General features: G+C 39.6%; 1 protein-coding gene across 10 annotated transcripts in view; it reads left to right on the top strand.

Annotated features, from left to right (window-relative positions):
* The window catches only part of FAM184A (family with sequence similarity 184 member A), a 122397-nt gene that overhangs the window by 36609 nt on the left and 59176 nt on the right, over positions 1-26612 (top strand). For all 10 annotated transcript variants that reach the window (XR_009212480.1, XM_032157868.2, XM_032157852.2 and 7 more), the window contains exons 2-5: positions 18567-19421; positions 20286-20421; positions 23176-23357; positions 26361-26558. Coding sequence is in view for 9 of the 10 variants with exons in the window: in XM_032157868.2 (XP_032013759.1) it covers positions 18567-19421; positions 20286-20421; positions 23176-23357; positions 26361-26558 (1371 nt within the window). In the remaining variant the exon portion in view is untranslated. The remainder of the gene's footprint in view (positions 1-18566; positions 19422-20285; positions 20422-23175; positions 23358-26360; positions 26559-26612) is intronic.

Raw genomic sequence — 26612 nt, 5'->3', positions numbered from 1 at the left:
TGCCCATGTTATTACCTTTAGCAATTTTTAGTAAATTTTTGCTGAATTCTTACCCAGTTATGTGACCTTCTCATTTTCCTTCTGTGCTCTGCCACAGGTGAGCCAATGCCTGTGTCCTGTCTGTCCTTGGAGGCCTTTCTTAGAGTGAAAGCCAATTGGTTGCACTGTGATCTCAGCTTCCTGATAGGTTCATGAAAATTGATGAATTTATAGGTTATTTCGTAGTCATTAGGTAGAACATTGCTCCATTTATATTTCTACATTCTAGGTGGAAACTGGAACCCCAGCAGATTTTTTTTTTTTAATAAATTGAACACACCCAAATGTCAATGTGAATAGATACTTAATTTTCTTCAGAGAATTCTTTAATCTGCTGCCTGACTCTTGGCATTCAGAATTTGGGCAGGTGTGGGGAGAACTGGGGACACATTGTTCAGGATGCAGATTTTTAAAAAATATTTTACTCTTTTAGAGCAGTTTTTAGTTTCACAGCAAAGTTGAGCAGAAAGTACAGAGTTCCCATCCCCCTTTCTCCAACACACATGGCCTCCCTGACTGTCAGCATCATGTAGTAGAGTGATATGTTAGAATCGCTAGACCTACATTGACACATCATTATCATCCAAAGTCCATCATTATTACCTAAAGTCCGTGGTTTACATTAGGATTTGTTCTTGGTGTTGTACATCCTAGGGATTTTGACAAATGTATAATGACATGTGTCCACCATTGTGGCATTATATAGAATAGTTCCCCTGCCCTAAAAATCCTCTGTGCTCTTGTAGCAGTGGAAGAGATCCGAATTACCCCGAATTATTGGTGGTGAATCCATATGGGTCCACAGCAACTTCAGTCTTTGCCTCCTCAAAAGAAAGAATTCAACTGAGGGGCATAAAGCAAAAAAAAGAGACCGAGGCAAGTTCCAGAATAAGAATGGAAGTTTAGAAGTAATTTCCTCCCAGTTTATTTTGAAGCCAAGTAGTTTAAAGTTCGGGGAAATTAAACTTCCCAGTTTTGGGGAATGCATCCGAGGAACATGCCCTGCCGTGTGGAGACATGATTACCCATCTGCCACTTGTGAAGAGAGAACAGAGGAGAAGAAAAAGGAAAAAGAAGGCATTCCCCCTTTCTTCCTATTATCCTGGATGAGGCATCCCCCTTCGTCCTGGGTTCCAGGCTTTACCGATCTTACCATGTACCCCCGGTTCTGGGTTCTGGGCTTAACCAGTCTTACCATATTCCCCTAGTTCTGGGTTCCAGGCTTAACTGGTCTTGCCATGTACCCTCAGTTCTGGGTTCCGGGCTTAACCAGTCTTAACGGGTACCCTTAGTCCTGTTACCAGGGGGTCCTTGTTCCCAGAGCTACCAGGATGGCGGCAGGCCACTTCCAAGATGGTGGCAAGCCAAGTGTTCTCTGACCTGGGGTTCTTGGCCTCATGGATTCCAAGGAATGGAATCTTGGGCCATGCGGTGAGTGTTATAGCTCTATTAGAAGCCGTGGGTCACGGAAGAGAACCGTGGAACCCAGCAACTAGTGTTCAGCTGATTAGGACGAACCCGGGCACTTAGCCGTGCAGGAACAATGGCAAGCCTTTAGCCGGATCCAGAGCGGCAGTGGGCACCTCACTGGATCAGGAGCACAGTGGACACCCTGCCGGATCCGGAGGGGTGGAAGTCATTCTTAGTCGGCCTAGGAAATCTAGCTAGTCTTGTCTCTCAGTCCCATCTCATCATAAGTTTAGCTTGGGACCACCCTTCATCTCTGTCATGTGGATCTCTTGTGTCTGTGGCCTTGGGCTGGCCTTGTCGCCACGACCTTGTAGTAACCCTCACTTGAAGTATTTTAGTAATAAAATGATCATGTCTTTTCTTAGAAGCTTATTTCTCCATTAACTGCTACAGGGGCTGGAATTCTCTCCCCTAGAATATGACTTTGAAGGCCCTGTTGCCTGTTGAGAAGGGTGTGGAAGTAATTCAAGAAACGGGAGCTAAAGGAGGAAGTGGAAGGAACACTCATGGAAACCCCTCAAATGCTTGCAAGAACAGTAGCCCATGGATTCAAGAGGGCAACATTTGTTCACCTTCTGGAACAGAAGGTCAAACATGAATCAGTAACCCCTGAGGACCTGCGGCTTGGCGTAAGAATTTCTCCAGCTCCTAAAGTGGTGCTAACTTAAAAAGCAAGTGGGTGGAGTCCTTAAAAAGGGCCAGAGTGAAGGTCTGTGCAGGTGGAAAAGCAGCTTTTAAGAGCCATTAGAAAACTTAGCCCCGGGATATAACAGGAACAAAAAGCACTTGGTGAGTTATGAAAAGCCAGCAAAGCCAGAGTTCCAATTCGTATTTGTCCTGGAAAAAAGCCGATTTTAGTTGAAAAAGCAGAGGAAGCCCCAGACATTACATGGTTTAGGCTTTAGGCCCACCATTTGTGCAAGGCTCCTGTCAAGAAGGGCCATATAATGCCTTAGATCTGCTCGGTACAGACCCTCAAGTCCCTACCACCCTTGCAAGCCACCTGGCAAGGTGAGCTGAGAAATCAGCTGGGCGGAGCAGAGTCACTCTGGCCAAGAGGAATTACTCTGGGGAATTTGTTAGTAAGCAGGAAAGAGAGGAAAAGCCATGCATGTGGGTCAGATGCCTCCAGCTGAAGAAGGTGAGGCATAGAAATCTCTTACCACTAGGAAGGTATCCAAGTCACGGCACCAAATATGTTAGCGGTGGAAGAGATCTGAGGTACCCTGAGTTACCGGCGGCAAATCCATACGGGTCCACAGCAACTTCAGTCTTTGCCTCCTGAGAAGAAAGAATTCAACTGAGGGGCATAAAGCAGAAAAACAGACTGAGGCAAGTTCCAGAGCAGGAATGGAAATTTATTTAAAAGGCCTAGAACAGGAGAAAGGAAGGTGCACTTGGAAGAGACCCAAGCAGGCATATGAAGGTTAAAGAGAGAAGGTCAAGTCCCCGTTTAACCTGATGCTAGGACTTTTATAGGCTCACCTTTTTCCCATGATTTTTCCCTAAGGGAGGGCTGCCTGCATGTGCAGTGCACACGTAGTGTGTTTAGGGAGTTGTACTCATGCCCATCTGAGGCTTTCTTCCTTTTTCCAGTGTAGTGTACCCAGAAGATACTTTGCCATTTTTGTCTCTTAATCTGCATGCCCAGGAAGTTGCTTCTCCCTGGGGCCTGCATCCAATTAACATTTCGATGTTAACAGGTGTGGACCATCAGGAAATGGCCTGTCCCTGGTGCTGCTGAATTATCATTTTTAGAGAGGCAATTGCCAAACCATCACCTGACATTTCTAGTTGGGGGGTGGAGCAGAGCCCTGTCCTGCCCCAGTCTTGCCTAGCTATGATACCTGTAACACTGCCTATTCCTTCCTCCCTCTCCTCAACCCCTGGCAACTACTGATCTATTTACTGTCTTTATACTTCTGCCTTTTCTAGAATGTCATGTAATTGGGATCATACAATGTGTAGCTTTTCCAATTTGGCTTCTTTTACTTAACAATATGCATTTAAGATTTCTTCATGTTTTCCCATGGCTTGATAGTTCATTTCTTTTTATCTCTGAATAATATTCCATCGTCTGGATCAGTTTATCCATTCACCTACTGAAGGACGCCTTACTTTTGAGATTTGGCACTTTTGAATAAAGCTGCGATAAACATCTGTGTGCCAGTTTTTGTGTGGACATATATTTTTAACTCATTTGAGTAAATACCAGTTCCTGGATTGTATGATAAGAATGTGTTTAGTTTTATAAGAAACCGCTCAACTGTCTTCCAAAATGTCTACAATATTCTCACAAGCAATAAATGAGAGTTCTTGCTGCTCCATATTCTCATCAGCATTTGCTGTTGTCAGTGTTTTGGGTTTTGGACTAGATCTAATATGTGTGTGGTGACATCTCACTATTTTAATATGCAAATCATTATTGATGTTAAGCATATTTTCATATACTTATTTGCCATGTACATATCTTTTTTGGTGAGGTATTTATTGAGATATTTTGCCCATTTTAAAATTAGATTACTCATTTTCTTATTGTTGAGTTGTAAGTGTTCTTTGTACATTTTGGTTAAGTCCTTTATCTTTTGCAAATATTTTCTCCCAGACTGTGGCTTGTGAGTTTCTTCACTGAATCCCTCTGCTTTTTGTACCATGCCTCATCTCTGACCTCCTCTTGTTACAGGAAAGGGGTCCCGATCCAGACCCCAAGAGAGGGTTCTTGGATCTCAATCAAGAAAGAATTCAAGGCTGGTCTGTAGTGCAAAGTGAAAGCAAGTTGATTAAGAAAGTAAAGAAATAAAATAATGGTTACTCCATAGACAGAGCAGCCCTGAGGGCTGCTGGTTGCCTTTTTTTTTTCTTTTTTTTTTTGAGACGGAGTCTCGCTCTGTCGCCCAGGCTGGAGTGCAGTGGCGCGATCTTGGCTCACTGCAACCTCCGCCTCTCGGGTTCACACCATTCTCCTGCCTCAGCCTCTCCGAGTAGCTGGGACTACAGGCGCCCGCCACCACGCCCGGCTAATTTTTTGCATCTTTGGTAGAGACGGGGTTTCACCGTGGTCTCGATCTCCTGACCTCGTGATCCGCCCGCCTCGGCCTCCCAAAGTGCTGGGATTACAAGCGTGAGCCACCGCGCCCGGCCCATTTTTATGGTTATTTCTTGATGATACGCTAAACAAGGGGTGGATTGTTTATGCCTCCTCTTTTTAGACCATATAGGGTAACTTCCTGACGTTGCCATGGCATTTGTAAACTGTCATGGCGCCAGTGGGAGTGTAGCAGTGAGGACAGCCAGAGGTCACTCTCCTGGCCATTTTGGTTTTGGTGGGTTTTAGCCGACTCCTTTACTGCAACCTGTTTTATCAGCAAGGTCTTTATGACCTGTCTTTTGTCATGACCTGCTGTCTCATCCTGTGACTTACAATGCCTTAACAATCTGAGAATGCAGCCCAGTAGGTTTCAGCCTCATTTTACCCAGCTCCTATTTAAGATGAAGTTGCTCAGGTTCACATGCCTCTGACACTCTGTGTCCAGCATCCCCAAGCCTACAGTTTCTTTAGCTCATTTTCTCTATTTGTTTATCTATTTTTTTTTACTAGTATAGGAGAGATTAATTTCCTGTCTGCTTGATTCAGGTGACAACTGGGGGTTTAACTGCCCTTTGCAAACTAGAAAACAACCTCCTGTTACCAGCCTCTTATCTCTGCGCCCTACCTGCTCCTCTTGTGTTTCTAGGGCTGTGCTGGACAAGTCAAATTTCTCCTTAGTGATTTTTGTGTCTCTCTCAACACTAAGGTTTTACCTTCTTCTGTTCTGACAAATTATTTCGTATTTCCTCATTTGCTTTCTGTCCTCACATATTGAGATTCAGGTAAAGATGCCTCGTAGATAAAACTTTATCCAAGATAGAGTTTACCTTTGTCTTATTTTCTTTTTTGCTTTGGACTGCTTTTCAAGAAGAGAAAGAGGTAGTTTTTGACTTCATTTTCTTGCTTGTTGATCTTCTAAAGTAAAATTTTGAAGGTTGAAACTTATCAGTGTCTTCTGTAGTATAAAACACAAAAAAAATGGCTTTGCCAATGCTTAGCAAATATTATTTTTATGTCTTCTAAATTAAGTTATACTACCACAATTAACCTATGTGACTGTTATTTTATTATTTATTTTTCTTTTTTATTTGTTATTGGATGTTGTCATTTTTTATTCCAAAGGGCAAAACACAGTTTTAGTGTTGCCATCTCATTCAAGAATATTGAGGGTGTTTGTACTGGTCAGATAGCAAACAGTGAAGGCATGTTATCAGAATAAACCAGTGAACTATTATCAAAGCCAGGTGTGGTGGTCATGCTTGTAGTCCCAGCTACTCAGGAGGCTGTGGCAATAGATCACTTGAGCCCAGGAGTTCAAGGCCAGCCTGGGCAACATAGTGAAGCCCTGTCTCTTAAAAAACTTAAAAACAAACAACAACAACAAAAAAACCCTCAAAACTGCTATCCTTTTGTCCTGCTGTCAATTAAACTATGATATTCAGTTGACTAAGATGAACCCTGATTTAAGAAATGTTCAAATGTGAAAGAAAAAAATCTGTCTTAGAACCATTGCCTAGTACCATTGTAGGCATACAAACAGAAAAATATACAGAGATTCTAAATCTTAAAATTACTATGAAGAGACTTTTTCCAGTTAATTTCAGGGACAAATTAATAACCAGGAAGTTTTTAACTTTAACTGGCATTCTGTGGCACTCACTCTCTCAGTCTCCAGGATTATTGGGCCATACCAACCACAAAAACCATTCACGTTTTGTGCCTTAACTGAAGTTGCTTTCCTGGTAATTCTTGACAACTGACTTTGCCCTTTTATGCCTTTCTAATTACTGCAATCTTTATCCAGTTCTTTCTACTGAAAACTTATTATGCCGTGTCACAGTATTCTGTACTATACAGCTTGACACTTAATATATATTATCTAAAATTGTCTGCCATTATATTTTATGCCAAAATAAAAATATGTTTTATTTTGAGCAGGTCTGTTTAAGAAAGATTAAGAACATTCATACTTTTCTTTGCCAGAATGCATATAAAAAAGTACTGAGCATTCACAAAATGTTTGTTGTTTTGATTTTTGTTGTTGTCGAAGTATGGTAGCACAGATCCCATTGCACAGATCCTGAATAACAGCTGTATAGTAGGACTTCTGCTTGCTGTTTGAGAATTCAAGTTAAATCTGGGGAAACAGATGTATTCTACATTACCATACACAAAGATACCTCCAACATTATTAGACTTTATCAATATTTTCCAAAAGATTTCCCAGCAATAATTATAGAATCATATAGAGAGGAAATGTATCTTTAAAGACAATTTCCCAATGCAATTGGATTTTAAAGTTCTTTTAAAATTAGAGTTTTATAGTGCCCTTGGCTTAAGTAAATCCAAATAAGCTCCTTTTGTGAACTGTCTTGTAAATGTTTCATTTGAACACTCGTCTGTTGCTGACATTCATTTGATTACATAGTGTATGAAGAATGGCTTTCGTCTTTTGATTTTCCTTTCTAGTTAAAAAAAAAAAAAAAAAAGACACTGGACCACGGGGGAAAAAAAAAAAAGCGAATCATTTATGGGGCTGAACTGTTCTGTGTAGGTAGGATTTGTTTCCATTCTATTCACGTTGAACTCCAGATCTTCAGTGCATCTCTCTAGTAGATCCTGTTCTAGTCATTAATAGGAAATAGATAAGTGACTCAATCTTTTATATTAATATGGTGTCAACGAATAGAGTCAAACTCTGTAAAATATTTGAAGAGATGTATTCTGAGCCAAATATGAGTGACCAATGTCCCCTGACACAGCTCCAGGAGATCCTGAGAACATATGCCCAAGGTGGTCGGGCTATAGCTTGGTTTTATACATTTTAAGGTGGCATAAAACATAAATCAATACACGTAAGATGTACATTTGTTCCATTGGGAAAGGCAGGACAACTCAAAAGGAGGGGGACAGGGTGGGGGTTTCTGGTCATAGGTGGATTCAAAAAAAAGTTTTTTGGCAGCTGGTTCAAAGAGTTGTTACCTAAAGACCTAGGAGTGTCTGGGTTAAGATAAGGTTGTGGAGACGAAGGTTTTATCATGCAGATGAAGCCTCCAGGTGGCAGGCTTCAGAGCTCTTATCAGACCTAAAAAGATCCCAGACTCTTAGTTAATTCTCCCCCGGATCAGGGAGAACACCTGGAAAGGGAGGGGGATTCTCCACACAATGTAGATTTTCCCCACAAGAGACAGTTTTGCAGGGCCATTTCAAAATATGTCAAAGAAATATATTTTGGAGTGAAATACTTCAGTTTCTTTCAGGGCTTGCTGTGTGTCCTGTAAACCTGGCTGGAATTTGGTGTCTTATTGCTACAAAAAATCTGCTTCATCAGTCTTAAAATCATTGTTTTAATTCTTGTCAGCTGTCCCTGAATTCCAGTGGGAGGAGGGTATAATGAGGTATAGCTGACCCCCTCTTCCTATCACAGCCTGAACTAATTTATCAAGTTAACTTTGGAATGCCCTTGGCCAAGAGGAGGAGTCCATTCAGTTATTTGGGGAACTTGGAATTTTATTTTTGGTTTACAGTGGGTTAAAAGGTTTTGTTAAAGTCCTCTTTAAATGTCTAACCGGCCAGTTGCTTTTTCTTCCACTCTCACAGCCTCTTAAAAAAAATCCTTCCGTAGTTGCGAACAGTCCAATTCTGACCTTTGGCTCACAAACTCCACTCAGGAAAAGAAAGGACATGTGGTCCACAGAGACAGCTGTTATTACTCAGGCGCGCTCTCCTAAAGGGCTTGCCACACAGGAGTAGGTTGGTTTGTCTTAGGGACTAAACCTTTTGTAAACAAAATTCATTTTCTAATATTTTTTCTTTTAATACTGAGTCGGACATTACAAAAGTTTAGCAGAGGGTTGGGGGAAAGGTAGTATAGGAAAAGCACACTGATAAAATGTGCCCTGATAATGTATTAGATACTGTAAGCAGTGGTAGGTAGGATGGATTGAGAAGCCACAGTGTAAGATTTCCACAGAGAAACTTGACATTAAAAACCTATAAAATAAAGACTATAAAAATATATGCATTCTAGAAAACATCCAGCCTAGGCTTTCTAAAAAATGTTAATATGATGAAATAAAAAAACAAAAAGCAAAGGTTTTTTTAAAAAAAAAAAAAAAACTATATATTAAAACAGACTGAAAGAATATGATGACTCAATACAATGTGGGATCCTTGATTGGATCTTCATTGACAAAGAAAAGCTACTATAGGTTTCACTATTGGAATAATTTGGTGAACTTAAATATAGGCTGTGTGTTAGATAATATTCTATTAAGTTAAATTTCCTGGGAATAATAATGCTACTGTCTTTGGTCATATGAAACAATCTACGAAGATATTTAGTGATGGGTTCTGATAGCTGCAACTTATTTTCAAATGATTCAGAAAACAGAAAATTCATGCATATGTGTACATAAATGCTTGCTGGTGAAAGAGTTTGGGATTTTTCTTTCTAACATTCACTTTGCACTAAGTGATATTCTATGAGTTTTGGTTCTTGCTTTTTTCTTTAGAATGCATGTTTGTTTATGATTTCCCCGTTTTAATAATTTTTCTTTCATCTACCTCATTTTATTAGCCTGAGGTACTTGGGACTATTTCTTGAATTTAATTCTCTCTCTCTCTCTCTCTCTCTCTCTCTCTCTATATATATATATATATATATACACACATTTTTTTTTTTTTTTGAGACAGAGTCTCACTCTGTCACTCAGGCTGGAGTGCAGTGGCATGATCTCGGCTCACTGCAGCCTCTGCCTCCCAGAAGAAGCAATTCTCCTGCCTCAGCCTCCTGAGTAGCTGGGATTACAGACGCGTGCCACCATGTCTGGCTAATTTTTGTACTTTTAGTAGAGATGGGGTTTTGCCATGTTGGCCAGGCTGGACTTGAACTCCTAGCCTCAGGTGATCCACCCATCTGGGCCTCCCAAAGTCCTGGGATTACAGGTGTGAGCCACCGCACTGGCCTAATTCTATAACTTCTTTAGTTTCTTTCTTTCTTTTTTTTTTTTTTTTTTGAGACAGAGCCTCACTCTGTCGTCCAGGCTGGAGTGCAGTGGCATAATCTTGGCTCACTGCAACCTCCACCTCCTGGGTACAAGCAATTCTTCTGCCTCACCCTCCTGAGTAGCTGGGAATACAGGCACCTGCCACTACGCCCAGCTAATTTTTTGTATTTTTAGTAGAGACGGGGTTTCACCATGTTGACCAGGCTGGTCTCGAACTCCTGACCTCATGATTTGACCACCTTGGCCTCCCAAAGTGCTGGAATTACAGGCGTGAGCCACCGCACCTGGCCTTTTCTTATGTTACAATGATTACTCCTGTCATCCAGATAACTTAGGTAGCATAAATGTGCTGTTACTGATCACCAGTAGAATAGGTAAGAAAATATGGAGGGATTTGTGCAATTTCATCACCTCCAAAGCAAGCCAGCTTTAAAAACATTTTATTAACATGCTCTTATACAGTAAGGATGACATATTGAGATGTGGTGCTAATACCCCAGCTCCAAACAGTGAACCATTTTTATAGAAACATAGGATTCCCTTAGTAAGCTACTTAGGGCTCATCAGGAATATTTAATAATTTTTTTAATAAATTGGGTAATTTGCAAAAAAAATTATATTTATAAGGCTGGTCTGGGAGTACCATTGAATATAAATTGAGGTACAGAGGTTTAGTGTATGTTATTGCTCTGGAACCGATAGAATAGCCTCTGGCAGAAGGAAGTAACCTGCTGTTCTTGAGAAGTTTGAGAGTTTTCAATATTCTTTAACTCTGATGTCTTATGGCTCAAGTAACCTTTTGGTGATTAGCTCAACTAGAAGAATTGAAGATTTAATAATACAAACATTCTCTTTGTTTAAAATGTAACAGATCTGTTTTTAAACAATTATTGAATCTGAGATTACTCTTTTATTAACTTGGTAAGCTACCTTTTGCCTCATATAGTGGTTATGTATTCTGAGGGAGAGTCTTCTCCCACCCTTTTTCTTCCCTTCCCTTTCCACCTCCCTGCTCCCTCTCTTCCTCTTTTCCTCCCTTCCTCTTTTCCTCCCTTCCTCTTTTCCTCCCTTCCTCCTCCTCCTCCCTCTCCCCATCCCTCTCCCCGCCTTCTCCTGCTCCTCCTCCTCCTCTTCTTCCTTCTCCTCCTCTTTCTCTTCCCTCTCCCTCTCCCTCTGCCTCTCCCCATCACTCTCCCTCTTCCCTCTCCCTCTCCCCCTCTCCCACCCTCTCCCTGGTCTGGAAGGGATAGAGAAGCAGTATTCAGAATTTAATAGTAAAAAAATGAGACTGAGACTGGCAGTCACGCAGTCACTGTTAACCTATTAAAAAGGTTTAATACTTTCTGATTATAATAGGAACATACATTCATTATAGAATGTGTAGAAATACTGAAATCTCGTCAGTAAAAATTTGGTTTATTTCTTTTCTTTTTTTTTTTTTTTTGAGACAGAGTTACTTTGTTGCCCAGGCTGGAGTGCAGTAGCAGGATCTTGGCTCACTGCAACCTCCGCCTCCCAGGTTCAAGCAATTCTTCTGCCTCAGCCTCCCAAGTATCTGGGATTACAGGCACGTGCCACCATGCCCAGCTAATTTTTGTATTTTTAGTAGAGATAGGGTTTCACCATGTTGGCCAGGCTGGTCTTGAACTCCTGATCTCAGGTAATCTGCCCACCTAGGCCTCCCAAAGTGCTGGTATTACAGGAGTGAGCCACCGTGCCAGGCCTGGTTTATTTCTTTACATATCTATATATCTATGTCTATATCTATATCTATATCTATATCTATATCTATATATCTGTACTCACTTTTTCCTCCTGTAAAATGGGATCTTATTGTATGTAACGTTGTATACTTGCCTTATATCATTTTTTCTTTTATTGTGAAACATTCTTCCAAATGAAATGTGCTTTTGATGGTTTCATGGTATTACACTGTATGAATATACCATCATTTATTCAATGATTCCCTTACCTTAGCAGTGTTAAGCCTGTTGGTGTAATATGCAACAATTAAGGTCCAGTTAAAATATTTTACATTACTAAGCTAATATATATCACTTTAGTGAATGTATGTTATTACAAATGTGCTTTATTACTCTTTCAGTGAATTTACCTTATGACTAATGATTTAGATTTTAATGGGAACGTATTTGCATATTGCCAAGATATTATTCAGCTTGAGCTGCCATAATGTAATAACCTAGACTGAGTGGCTTAAACAATAAAAATTTATTTCTTACAGTCTGGAAGCTGGGAAGTCCAAGATCAAGGTACCAGCCAATTCAGTTCCACAGTGAGCGCCCTATTCCTGGCTTGCAGGTGGTCACCTTGATGTGTTGTCACATTGCAGGGAGAGAGCAGAAGCAGTCTCTCTGGTGTCTCTTCATGTAATAGCACCAGTCCCAGAATGAGGGCTCCACTTTGATGGTCTCATCTAAACCTAATTACCTCCCAAAGGTCCCGTCTCCAAATACCATCATATTGGGGGTTAGGGCTTCAACATAAGAATTTTTGAGGAAGGCAATTTGGTCCAGAGCAGGCATAAATGAGGACTATTTCAGAAACTTCTTATTTTACCTAAGTATCACTTTAAACCTAGGATCTAGAATTGTTCTCATTTTACCTGTGGGAAAGATTATCTGATTTATCATAGGGAAAAAAAGATTTATCATAGGAAAAGTAAAAATTACTATTGCTTATTCATCATGAAATACATAGTTAAAGGTGAAAGATTTATAGGAAAAGTAAAAATTACTATTGCTTATTCATCATTAAATACGTAGTTAAATTATGCATCATTGGCATAAAATGGAACTATGAAATGTTACATAGTTCATAAAATGAACTACGAAATGTTACATAGTTCATAAAATGAACTACGAAATGTTACATAGTTCATAAAATGAACTATGAAATTGCTGAAATGATTCCTATACTATTCCATTCCATGAATGTTCATAGTTCCATAAAAAGTGCAAATGTCTCTTAATGTCTTTTAAAGTACTTTATGAAAAGAGACTTTAAGAGAGTTTTTTTTTCTATTTGTAAAAGAATAGCCAATTTTATGAGTGATTATGATCATTTACTAAAGTTCCTTTTAAAATTAGTCTCACCCTCTCCATAAATAAATAATACAACTAATAAGTCTTACTATGCTTTAGTGCCTTACATATATTTTTTTAAATAGTTATATAACATCAATTTTTGAAATTTCAGTGATCAGTTGATCTTATATCAATGGTGCTACTAAGGTAGATAATAAGATCTTTATTTAATATTTGAGAAACTCAAAGCTTGAAGAAATTAAGTGATTTTATCTAGTGTCAAACCTTTGTTATATCTTCTGTATGTTCAAAGAACATAGGGAATTTTTATATTACCTTGATCTGAAAAATAGTGTTCAGAGAAAGACACTAATAAATAGTTACCTTTATAATTACATAGAAAAATGAACAATTAGAGAATACTATATCCAGTTAAGCTCAACTTGAAAATTCATATGTAGCATTCTTACTTAAAAATAAGTTAGTAGTCATATATTTCAAGTGATCACTAATGAAAGTATTAATTTGTTATTATGTTTGGCTTCATTTTGTTATTTCTTTTTAAGTTTTTAGAAACTTATTTAACATTGCTTTCCTTGGGAAATACCAATATATGGTCAGCATGAATATATATTCTTTTATAAAATATGCTTCCAGAATCTCTTAATCGGTTTTCTCAGTGTATGAGTGGTAGCAGAAAGAACCCTGTACTATTTAATAGGGAGTAAACCAAGCTAGTGCAAATTTAGATCTTTTATTATTTTTTATTTGTGGCTGCCAATTTTGGCTGATAAGATGGCTTTTCTATGTATAGATTAGAACAGGAGTTTGTAATAAGGTGTTTTCCACAACTACTCAACTTTGCTGTCATAGTGGGAAAGCAGCTGTAGGCAATACATAAACAAGTGGACATAACTGTGCTCCAATAATATTTTATTTATTAATACAAAGACAAGCAGCAGCCATATTTGGCCTACAGGTTGTAGTTTGCTGACTCCTGCATTAGAATATCAAGTGAAATAAAAAGCTCCTCACTATAATATTTTTTAAATTATTTCTCATGTTTTGTTTACTTAAATCCTATTCTAACTTAATGCTTTAATTTGTACATTTTTCTTTTTAAATTTCACCTTTTTGATTGCTGCAGTGCTTTTATGTCTTCAGCTTCTTTTTAGGCTCTCTAATATCCTCATACATCTTTTCAACCTTATCGAGACTCCTCCGAATTTAACTACATATTTACTGACAATCAGGAGTGAGTGAGGTAAGGCAATGGAGGTTCTAGATATAAAGAAAAGATAGACTCTTATGGATTTGGGTGGTTGTGGAAGACTCATTAAAGGAGGCAGGACTGGAACTGATTCATCAAAGCTTCGAGGGAAATTAAATATTAGAAAAAAGAGAAGATTATTTCAATAAATTGTCGACAAGGGAAAACTCACATATTTCCTCCTTCCCTCATTTCATCCCCAAAATATGAATTCCACCGGGGACTGGTTCTTTCCAAGATCATTTCCTGGAGCAGAATGCTAATGATGTGACTTAGTTCTCTCTTTGGATTTTACCTCGTTGAATTCTCTTTTCCTTCTTTGTGGCTAGGACTGACCAGCCTTGGAAAGGCCTGAAGCCTGTGGCCTATACCAGCTTTGCTCTAGGCACTCTGGCAAATGGGCTTCTCTCTGGCTGGTTGGCTTGTTTTTCCTTAGTGTCCCTATTTGAGATAGGAAAAAACAGTTTTTCCTATCCTTACACTGGATAGAACACATAATACCTCACCTCTGGTCACCAAAATGTGTGTGGGTTTTCTCTGCCAACACCAGTTCTCTAGTGGACACCAAATGAGTATACTATAATTCAGTTCATTTCTGACACTATCTGCCTGAAGATAGCGTCAGATCCCACAGGTTAAAGGCTCAATCCCACAAGACTGCCCTCATTCAGATGCCAACCGCAAGTTCTTCTGGCAAAAAAATAAGTAGGGAGTTCACATTACCCTCCCTTGGGTTGGATTAATTTGCTAGAATGCTCTCAGAACTCAGAAAAACATGTTTACCACCATTTATGGGTACAGAAGAAGTTAGTTAGATGGAAGAGATGCATAGGGCAGGGTCTGTGGGAAGGAATGTGGAGTTTCTTTGCCTTTTCCAGGCATGCCACCCTCGCAGCACCTCCACGTGTTCAGAAATCTGGAAACTTGACTTTTGTGTTTTTATGAAGGCTTCACTGTGTAGGCATGGTTGATTAAGTCATTGGTTGGTGGTGATCAACTCAACTCTCAGACCTTATCTCCTCCCTAGAGGTCCCTGTATGGGGCTGGAAGTTCCAACTGTATAGTCACATGATGGGTTCCTCTGGCAGCCAGCCCCAATCCTGAGGCCTTCCCAAGAGCCCACTAGGAGTCATGTCATTAGAACGAAAGATGCTGCTGTCACCCAAGAGATTCCAAGGGATTTAGATTTAGGAGCTCTGCTGTTAAAGAACTGAACTGGAGTCTGCTCACCTGGCACAGTGAAAACACACATCAAGGTTTTTGCAGTGACAGAAGTTTGCCTATTGTAGAGCGCTAAGCAGAGGGGACCAGCCAGCTAAATGCTCAAATCCGGCCTCCCTGATGGCTTGCGGGCAAGGATTTTTAAAGGCAGGGGTAAATTTCAAGAAAGCAGAAGCTACAGGCAAAATCATAAATCAATACAAGGAGGGTACACATTGGTTTAAGCTTAAAAGGGCAGGACATTTGAGGTGCGGGGCACTCACAGGTGGTAGGTAGATTCAGAAGTCTTCGGATTTGCAATTGATTAAGGAAGGGAAGCTTTGTTTAAAGCATTTAAGTTCAGTAGAAAAATGCTGACTTGCTAGAGGGAATGACTTTCTCTAAGTTCCTCAGGAAGAAACTTACTAATAAAACAAAGGGTAATAGGTAAAATTTAGTCTTCATTTCCCCCATATCTGGAGTCTGTATGCCAGCAGATCCATTCAGTGGGGGTTCAAGCCTCTAAAAGACAACTCAAGGATGTATGTTAGGATGTTATCTTTAGTTTCTGTAGGAAAAGCAAACATCTCTGGAGCTTTAACTTCCTTGGCTATTGTTCTTAGGATACTGTTACCTTCTCGTTTAACAAGTTACTGAATTACCTCCAGGGCTAGCTAGATGCCTGGAATTTTTCTTAAAGGAACTTTGGGGTTTTCCTTTATTTCCATGTTTGGGGGTTTGCAGGTCCCTAAAAGGAGAGGTGGGGTCCCTGCTGTATTTCACTGTGTCCAATGATCCTATCGCACAGGAAATTACAAAAGTCTTAGGAGCTCTATGTCAGGAACTGGGGGCAGAGACCAAATATATGTTTCTTATGTAAACCAAAAAGTATGTGAGACAGGTCTCAATCAATTTAGAGGTTTATTTTGCTAAACTTAAAGACCACGGTCCGTGACACAGCCTCAGGGAGTCTTGAGAACATGTGTGCAAGGTGGTTTGGTTACAACTTGGTTTATACATTGTAGGGAGATAGAAGTTACAGGCAGAGACATAAATCAGTATGTATAGTGTTCAGCCTGGAAAGTGGGACATCTCTAGGTGGGTGTGAGGGAGGTTTTAGGTCATAGGTGGATTCAGAGATTTCCTGATTGGCAATTGGTTGAAAGAGGTAAGCCCTGACTAAAGAGTTGAATTCAGCGTAAAGAAATGCTTGAGTTTAGTTAGATAAGGGGGTTGTGGATGCCAAGGTTCTTGTCATATAGATGAGGCCTCCAGGTAGCAGACTTCAGAGAGAATAGATGGTAAATGTCTCTTATCAGACCTTAAAAGGTGTCATGCTCTCTGGAGAAGACCTGAGTATGGGAAGGAGATTCTCTACAGAATGCAAATTTACTTTACAGGAGGCAGCTTTACAGGGCCATTTCAGAATATGGAATGTCAAACAAAAAAATTTTAGGGTAAAATACTTTGATTTTCTTCAGGGCTTGCAATAAAATACCAAACTCCAACCTGACTCTTGGTATAGTATCACATGATGTTGTTTGGAATTTGGTATTTTATTGCTATGAAGAGTCTGTTTTGTCAGTCTTATGATCTCTGTTTTAATGTTAACGTTGGTCAGTTGTGTCTAAATCCTGAAGTGTAGAGTGCAGAAAAGCCCAGCATGTCCAATCCATAATGAGGCATGTCTGACCTTTCCCTTTCAGTCATGGCCTAAACTAGTTTTTCAGGTTTCTTTGGGGTCCACATGGCTAAGAGGAGGGTCCATTCAATTGGCTGGGGGCTTAGAATTATATTTTTGGTACACTTATTATATCACAGATCCTTTCAGTCTTTTATGGCCATTTGACTTTGTGGGAAGATATGACCCAAGGGGATGGGAATAGGAAGTCAGTCAGCTTTCTTGGCTTTTAAGCTACCTTTATGAGTAAATGTGTAAATGAAGGAGTCCTGCTTGGGATCTGTGTTACCTTATTGGGAACATAATTTGGAATTTGAAATGAGGGTTTTTAAAAAAACAGAATGTGAATAAGTACTTCTGTTCACATTTTTTCCTGTAGACTTTGCAAAAAGGGATAGCATGGCAAGACAAATGGGTTCCTGTCATCTCTCAATCTTGTTACCTTTGGTATGATTGCAGACCAAGCGAGTGTAGGGACAGGGCCACTGGATCTGGAAGACAAAGCTCTGTGTAGAGAAAGTGATGCCCCTGTGTTGAGGCAGCCTTCTTGTTTCTTCTGCAGGTGCAACCGCAGTCCCAGAGAGTGACAGCCTATCTTTAGCAAGTGGGATCTGGAGTTACTGTGGTATTTGGAGAGCCAGCCAGTCTGCCACAGTTACCTCAGGCTGCATGAATAATTTCTCTACAAAAAATGGCAACACTTTTCCATCATAACTGCAGTTTCTGGTGTCTGATGCTGGAATTCGTTTCTAAAGCCAGAGTAATGTCACATTAAAATGAGCCAATCTCCAGACACTGATTTTTAGCTACTGGATTTTTTGATTGTATAGTGTTTACTTCTTTTCACTTCAGGGGACATCTCCAAGCCTTAAATAACAGTCATGAATATTTCACCGTGTGACCACAGTGGCGTGATGGCGGGCATCCGAGGAACAGAGGGAAGGAAGGAGAGTGTTACTGTGCAGGGAATCTGTTGTCATTTGAAATTAAGGTTGGGACATCTCAGTGAAATCATTAAAACCTAGGAACTAAAATGAAAATGAAGACCTGTACTCAAAACACTGGCTTAAGGAATTGGGTTACTTGGAGGCAGAGAGAAAATTAGCCAATGAGTAAAACTACCGCATTTGAAATATGAAGAGAAAACGTACAAATTGGGTTTTATAAAGAGATCACTAGAAACTTGAAGAGAGAAGAGGATCAGCTTTAAAAGCAAACTATAGGGGAATTGGGAAAGGAAAGTTTAAAATTTGAAATATTTAAACAGGCCATTACAAAGATAAAAGGCTTTTGGGAAGACTTAGGGCCTAGGGCTTCTCCTCATGTGCAGCCTCTCGTATCTCTAGGACACCAATATAGAGCAGAGTCTTACTATGAGACTTTTTCTCCTGAACACGCCTTCACAGTCCCCCGTAAGCTAGACTGGGACATATGAGAACTCCTTTATCTTAGGCCAGTTGCCTCCTTTGTCCATTTCCTCTTTGCTATTTCATTTGTAGTAAAAAACAGTCTTAAATTTGAATGCTTTAAAATTATAACTAAAAAGTCTTTAAATACAAATCTTAAGATTGTGCTAAGATAGAAATTTGCTAAGCAAATCGATCTATGAGTACAAAAACAATTGCATCAAGTTTCCATATTTAACATTAGCCATAGCCAATATTATGTGCATAGAAAAATATCAATCCAAATGAAAGAATTAACTTCAAGTTAGAAAATAATACGGATTCACAATTCTTCTCCCTTCTTATTCAAAACCATGCAGGTAATATATGCTTTAAACACTAGAAATGATGAGCATGAATCTGCAATTCAAGCCCTCAGAGATGCTCATGAAGAAGAAATTCAACAAATTCTTGCAGAAACAAGAGAAAAAATATTGCAGTATAAAAGCAAAGTAACAGAGGAGCTAGACCTTAGAAGAAAGATTCAAGTTTTAGAAGCATCATTAGAAGATCACATAAAAATGAAGCAGCAGGCTTTGACAGAATTTGAAGCTTATAAGCACAGAGTTGAGGACATGCAACTTTGTGCAGAAGCCCAGCATGTCCAACGCATAGTGACCATGTCTAGAGAAGTCGAAGAGATTAGAAGGAAATTTGAAGAAAAATTACGGAGCTTTGGACAACTTCAAGTACAGTTTGAAAAAGACAAACGATTGGCATTAGAAGACTTGCAAACTGCTCACAGACAGGAGATACAAGAGCTATTGAAGTCACAGCAGGATCACAGTGCCTCAGTAAATAAAGGCCAGGAGAAGGCAGAGGAACTACACAAAATGGAGGTGGAGTCCTTAAACAAAATGCTTGAGGAGCTAAGACTTGAACGGAAGAAACTAATTGAGGATTATGAAGGCAAGTTGAATAAAGCTCAGTCCTTTTATGAACGTGAGCTTGATACTTTGAAAAGGTCACAGCTTTTTACAGCAGAAAGCCTACAGGCCAGCAAAGAAAAGGAAGCTGATCTTAGAAAAGAATTTCAGGGACAAGAAGCAATTTTACGAAAAACCATAGGAAAATTAAAGACAGAGTTACAGATGGTACAGGATGAAGCTGGAAGTCTTCTTGACAAATGCCAAAAGCTTCAGATGGCACTTGCCACAGCAGAGAACAATGTTCAGGTAGGTAAAGAATGTTATATTCAACACATGGATTTTTTTTCTTTTAAATATATTTGTTCTGTAGGCTGGAGAGCAGTCTGGCCCACTTAGAATCAGCGGCTTCACACCACTTAGACTTTTTTTTTTTTTTAAACTTTTCCTGCTTTTCCTTTGTGAAAAAAATCAATGACAGGATAATTTGTATTACCCTGTAGTTGTTATTTCAGAATTTCAGATATTAGGGGCCCAAAAAGACAAGCTTAAAACCTTGTCTAATTATTGGCTATGCACAGTGGTACACACCTGTAATCCCAGCACTTTGGGGGGCCCAGGCAGGAGGATCGCTTCAGGCCAGGTGTTAGAAACCAGCCTGGGTGAGTGAGCTTAGCGAGATAATACCCTGTTTCTGGGGGGAAAATATTGCTAATTATTTACAAAAGGATTTTAATATTGGGCTTAAAGTTTAAATATATTTTTTTCTTTTCCTTTCACTAATAATGGTTTGCCTGCTAGCTGATATTTAGACTTTGATCAAGAAATTGCTTGCTTTCTAAACCTGAATTTAATAGGGGTATTGCACAAGTCTGGGGGAAAAAAATGCCAGAAGTCCACAAGTTTTGTTTTGTTGGCTTAGAAAATTTCATAACCGTGTTTTTAATATCTGTGCAACATTAGAATGGATTAGAAAGTGTGGAATAGCCTTTCCTGATTGGGTCATGTTTATGAAAATATCAAGTTATAAATCACCAATACTTACAGATTTAAAAATTGGTGTATAGTTTAGTATGACTTCTGAATAAGAGAAAGCTGACCCTTATAATTTAAATGAATTATTTAGCTTAGTATTATTCCTGCATTTAACAATGGCTATTTAATCTTTCTTAGGTTCTTCAAAAACAGCTTGATGATGCCAAGGAGGGAGAAATGGCCCTATTAAGCAAGCACAAAGAAGTGGAAAGTGAGCTAGCAGCTGCCAGAGAACATTTACAACAGCAAGCTTCAGATCTTGTCCTCAAAGCTAGTATGTGTGACCACAGTTTCTGATGTAATGCTTAGCTAAAATCAACACTTAATTTTATTTTTTTGGAGACAGAGTCTTGCTCTGTCACCCAGACTGGAGTGCAGTGGCGCAATCTCGGCTCATTGCAACCTCCGCCTCCTGGGCTCGAGCAATTCTCCTGCCTCAGCCTTCCGAGTAGCTGGGACTACAGGTGCACACCACCATGCTTGGCTAACTTTTTTGTATTTTTAGTAGAGATGGAGTTTCACCGTGTTGCCCAGGCTGGTCTCGAACTCCTGAGCTCAGGCAATCCCCCCCGCCTCGGTCTCCCAAAGTGCTGGGATTATAGGCATGAGCCACCACGCCCGGCCCCAACACTTAAATGTTAATTTAAGGTAGCATTTGTTTTTTCTTCTAACATTTTAAAACTATTTGGACTGTAAATATGTTAAAGGACTCAATATGTTACTAATTACTTATAAGATACACAAATATTTTTTATTTTTAGGAATATATTTTTATAGAAAACTTGAGAGTTTTCCTTTGTGAGGAAAAATACCAATAGCAGGTAAAATACCAATAAATTAGTCACTAAAAGAAAGACGGGCTGGGCATGGTGGCTTACACCTATAATCTCAGCACTTTGGGAGGCCAAGGTGGGCAGATCACTTGTGGCCAGAAGTTTGAGACCAGCCTGACCAATGTGGCGAAACCCCATCTCTACTAAAAATAACAAAAATTAGCTGGGCATGGTGGTGCACACTTGTAATTCCAGCTACTTAGGAGGCTGAGGCATGAGAATAACTTGAACCTGGTGGCAGAGGTTGCAGTGAGCCGAGATTGCGCCAGTGCACTTCAGCTTGAGCAAGAGAGCAAGGCTGTATCAAAAAAAAAAAAAAGAAAGAGCGAAAAATGAAGCACACTTTTCAAGGGGTGTTGTCCTTTAAAAACATACGTTTTTATTTTATTTATTTTTTTGAGACAAGGTCTTGTTCTGTCACCTAGGCTGGAGTGCAGTGGCAGGAACACAACTCACTATAGCCTGGACTTCCTGGGCTCAAGTGATCCTCCCACTTCAGCTTCCTGAGTAGCTGGGACCACAGGCATGCGCTACCTTGGCTGGCTAATTTTTTAATTTTTTGTAAAGACGGGGTCTTGCCATGTTGCCTAGGGTGGTCTCAAACTCCTGGGCTCTAGCAGTCCTCCCACCTTGGCCTCCCAAAGTGCTGGGATTTCAGGTGTGAGCCACCATGCCAGCATTTATTTAGTTTTTAGAGACGGGATCTTGTTCTGTTGCTCAGGCTTGAGTGCAGTGGCCTGATCATAGCTCACTGCAGCCTGGGCTTAAGTAATCCTCTTGCCTTAGCCTTCCCAGTAGCTGGGACTCTAGATGTGCCATGGGCTAACTTTTTTAAAGATGAGGTCTCACTGAGAAAATACACATTTTAAAGTGCTCAAATTAGTTAAACTGTATGTAAATTATAGCAGTTCATTTCTTAGGGCTTGTTACTAAGGTTCATTTTTACATACTAAAGCTGACTTGCCTATTTCTCAAGTGGCTGGTATGCTTTTTCACAACCATTACTGGAGGAGGTGGGTGACTTGTGTCAGTTCTGAAGTTGTATTTTGTCCAAGTGTTCAGTGTGCCCAGGAAGGCTGTTTGAGCTGGTTCTTTGAGGATCTCATTTGATTTTGATTGGCTTATCAGTGAATCTCAGATTTTCCTTCCTCTAAATAGTTGTTTTTAATAACCTTTAGTGCACATTGGAATGACCTGAAGGGTTTGTGAAACTACAGATGCTGGGCCCCACCCTCAGAGTTTCTGATTCACTAGGTCTAGGGTGGGTCACATTTCTAACCAGAGTTCCCAGGTGATGCTGGTGATGCTGGTCCTGGGTACTTTGAGAACCTCTGCCTTAAACAATCCTGTCTATGAGACCTTTTTCTTCACTCACTTTTCATCTCTCTGTCTCTCTCCTCATTTTTCTCCACCTTCCCTGCTTTTTGCTGTCATTTAAAAGATTCTTTCATAACCTTGCTGTCTTTATCTGTGTCTTAAACCACCTTAGTTGTTGGTTGGTTGGTTGTTTTTATTTGGAGACAAGGTCTCGCTATGTTGCAGGCCATAGTGCAGTGGCTGTTACAGGTGCAGTCATAGCTCACTGCAACCTTGAACTCCTGGGCTCAAACAATCCTCCCACCACAACCTCCCAAGTAGCTGGGACTACAAGCTCCACATTAGGTCTTTATCCAGCCTCTTGCCTGAAACAAATTCAGTTTCAACCAAACTGCTATCTGCCATCTTTGTTTCCTACATACAAATTTCTTCCTTTTTATGTTAGAATTTGAAAATAAAGAAATTAGAAAAGAACAAATCACTCATTTTGGTGCCACAGTGTCAGTCAGTGCATCCTCTCCGTCCTACTTTTATTCCCAGGAGACTTTCTTATGAAGCCCCAAGGAGTTGCGCCTACTTCAACCTGTTTAGCTTACAATCTTAAAAAACAAAAACAAAAACAGTAAAACGGTACGAGGTGCAGGAAGCAACATTAATCATGTGAAAATGACGTTTTAATTTAAATTATTCCAGTGCACTAAGAAGTATTTTCATATAAATATTTCCATTTTATGTAGTGAAGAAACAAAAGGAAAATTTGTACATGTAGACCATTTATTTTACTTAAGTATAAAGTACAGTTGTGTTATTAAATATAAACTGTTTATCTCTGGTACAACTGATTTTTAAATTGAAGGGATTTTCTTTTTGGGGGATAGGTCATATTGGAATGCTTCAAGCAACTCAAATGACCCAAGAAGTTACAATTAAAGATTTAGAATCAGAAAAATCAAGAGCCAATGAGAGATTATCTCAACTTGAAGAGGAAAGAGCTTTTTTGCAAAGCAAAACCCAAAGTCTGGATGAAGAGCAGAAGCAACAGATTCTAGAACTGGAGAAGGTAAAAAGTAATGGACACTCCATTCCCTCTGAAAGAGTTCCGTTTTTCGCTTTTTCAGATTTGAAGTATTTGGAGTATTTCTTGCTACTCCCCAGTAACAATACATTTCCTATTTTAGTAGTTATTTTTGGTTCTAATTTTGAGGAAACGGGTATATAGCTAGACTATCCTGTGCTGTATGTATGTTCAAAATATGTGGGTAACAATCTATATAATATAAAAACTTAAGACATTTCAACCTATTTCAAGCCAGAAATTGAATAAACTCTTATTTCAGTGGAGTGTATACTTATAGTTAATCATTATTTGTTTTCTATTAATGAAATATATTACTGCATATCCATGTAGGAAATTTCTGTAGAACTGAGAATATGACAAGCTTCAAGCTCTGAAAATGTATACCAAAATATTGAATTTCTAGTTCAACAAGTGAAACATCATTTATAGAGTAATTGCTGAATATATATTCCAGTTTTTCAGATGCCCACAATACCAAGTGAGAGTTTTGGACATCCTTTTCTTTCTCTTTCCCTCAACGTCTAAGTATTTTGACAATGTCTATTCTCTTTGCTTTTTACTTACTTCCATTCATTCCTTAACCTGGTGCAGTCCTCTCTGACCATCAGTCCACAGAATTTGCTTTTGCCTTAGCCCTCAGTGACATCCTGATTGGTGGACTTGGTGGATCATATCTTACTGTGGTACTCACTACCCACTGATTTACAATCTCTCATCTCTTGGTATTTCACATTCTTTCACATTTTTCTCCTACCTCCTTAGCCTTGCAGTCTTCTTTGTGAACTTCCCTCCTCCATCTGTTCCCTTACCATTGATGTTTCCAGTATTTTCATCTCATTCTACACACTCATTCATTCCAGTAACATCAGCTGTCACTTATTCAGTAATAGCTTCTAAATCTTTAGGTCCAGGCCAGACATTTTCTCTGAATTTAAGTCTTTTATCCTTTTCACTAGATAACTCCATTTATGTTTTTCACAAACATCAAGTTACCATGCCCAGAACTTTCTCCTCTCAAAAGTACTAAGTTTCTTTTACTCCTTATTTCAACCAATAGCACCACCGTCTGTCTAGTTGCTAAATCAAAAACCTGAAAGTCATTCTTGATTACTGTTTTCTTAACCCCTTTATCTATTACAGAGTCCTGTTGGTTCTACTTCCTTAATACATTTTTATTCCATCCTCCCCTGCTCATACCCATTTATAGATCTGAGGTTTAGGCACGTGTCATTGCTTGCCTGGATTATAGTCACAACTGCCTAGCAGCAATCTCTGATTTCAGTTGGCTCACCAGCCTGCTTCCAAGATGATTATTTTTAAAAGTATATAATTTACTTAAACTTCAGTGATTTCTCAGTCCCTTCAGAAGAAAATTCAAAGTTCTTGGTGTAAAAGACCCCATCTCATTATTTTATTCCTGCCTACTTCTGAGCCCCATCTTTCACCACTTTATCACCTTGTATCCTGTATTCTATCTAGACTGCTTAGCTGCACAGACTTTCTGCCTCCCTAAGCTTTCCTATCTGGTTAGCTACTTGCCGTCTTTCCAATGCTGCACAACAATAGAAACGGTTATGAATGTAGGCTTTTGACAACAGACCTAGGCTTGACATTTTCTTATCATTAATTTCCACTGGGCTTGTAAGAATTAAATGAGAGAATGTCATCACCAGCTCAGATACTTTCTCTTCTGAAAAGCCTTCGCTGATATCTCTCTGTCTCTGTCTTTGTCTCTCTCTCTGAAACACACACGCACATGGGACCCACTGCATCCAAGTTAGACATCCTTCTAATATACTCCCATAACACAGGATATACATCTGCATTAGTTCACTTCGCATTGCTGTAAGGGAATACCTGAGACTGGGTAATTTATGAAGAGAAGAGGGATATTTGGCTTGCAGTTCTGCGGTCCATGCATGAAATGTAGTACTGGCATCTGCTTCTGGTGAGGCCTCAGAAAGCTTACAATCATGGTGGAAGGAGAAGGGGAGCCAGCATGTCACAGGACAAGAGAGGGAGCGAGAAAGAGGAAGGAGATGCCAGCCTCCTTTAAACATCCAGATCTCACGTGAGCTCATTATTGCAAGGACAACACCAAGCTATTCATATGAGATTTACCCCCATGATCCAGACACTTCCCACTAGTCACATCTCCAACATTGGAGGTCACGTTTCAATATGAGATTTGGTGGGGACAAAAAAATCCAAACCTGTGTCAACATCCCTTTTTCATAGAACTTATAAAACTATATTGCCACAGTCTTTGTATTTTTTTCATTATTAGAACTGTGAATGCCCAAAAGGTATGTAATTGGCATTCAAAATTGTATTGAGTGATATCCTTTGAGTGGGTTAACTGGTAAGCCATTTTGTGTACTATTTTGACATAAAAGGAAGCCCTTTACTCTTTTTTTTTTATTTTTGAGACGGTGTCTTGCTCTTTCGCCCAGGCTGGAGTGCAGTGGCGCGATCTGGGCTCACTGCAAACTCTGCTTCCCGGGTTCACGCAATTCTCCTGCCTCAGCCTCCCAAGTAGCTGGGACTACAGGCACCTGCCACTGCGCCTGGCTAATTTTTTGTATTTTTAGTAGAGACAAGGTTTCACCGTGTTAGCCAGGATGGTCTCAATCTCCTGACCTTGTGATCCACCTGCCTCGGCCTCCCAAAAAGTGCTGGGATTACAGGTGTGAGCCACCACACCCGGCCCAGCCCTTTACTCTTAAGCTTGCAGATGTATTAACTCACATTTGGTGTGATATAATAATAGTCTATTTTATCTCTTGCTTTAAAATTTTTGATTTTGTGTGGGCTCCCCTTTCACTTTCTGAGAACACTAATGATTTATTCTCATGTTTCACAGTCTAGATCCCGTAGCACTCAGTTTATTCAAGCTTCCATATTTATAGGGTATTCAAATTACCCTAATAGCAATAATGAAAAAAGCAGGTGCCGATTATTGATCTTTGTCTGTTTTAATTTTAGAAAGTAAATGAAGCAAAGAGAACTCAGCAAGAATATTATGAAAGGGAACTTAAAAACCTGCAAAATAGATTGGAAGAGGAGGTGACTCAGTTAAACGAGGCCCATTCTAAGACTTTAGAAGAATTAGCTTGGAAGCACCATATGGCAATTGAAGCTGTCCACAGTAATGCAATTAGGGATAAGAGAAAACTGCAAATGGTGAGTAAAAATTTAATTTATCATTGCATTGTAAATTGATGATATTTCTGTAAT

This window comes from Hylobates moloch, unplaced genomic scaffold (genome assembly GCF_009828535.3).
Source record: "Hylobates moloch isolate HMO894 unplaced genomic scaffold, HMol_V3 SCAFFOLD_2, whole genome shotgun sequence".
NCBI classification, from domain to species: Eukaryota; Metazoa; Chordata; class Mammalia; order Primates; family Hylobatidae; genus Hylobates; species Hylobates moloch.
The sequence above is the reverse complement of the archived record's forward strand: the minus strand, read 5'-3'. Positions and strand labels throughout refer to the sequence as shown.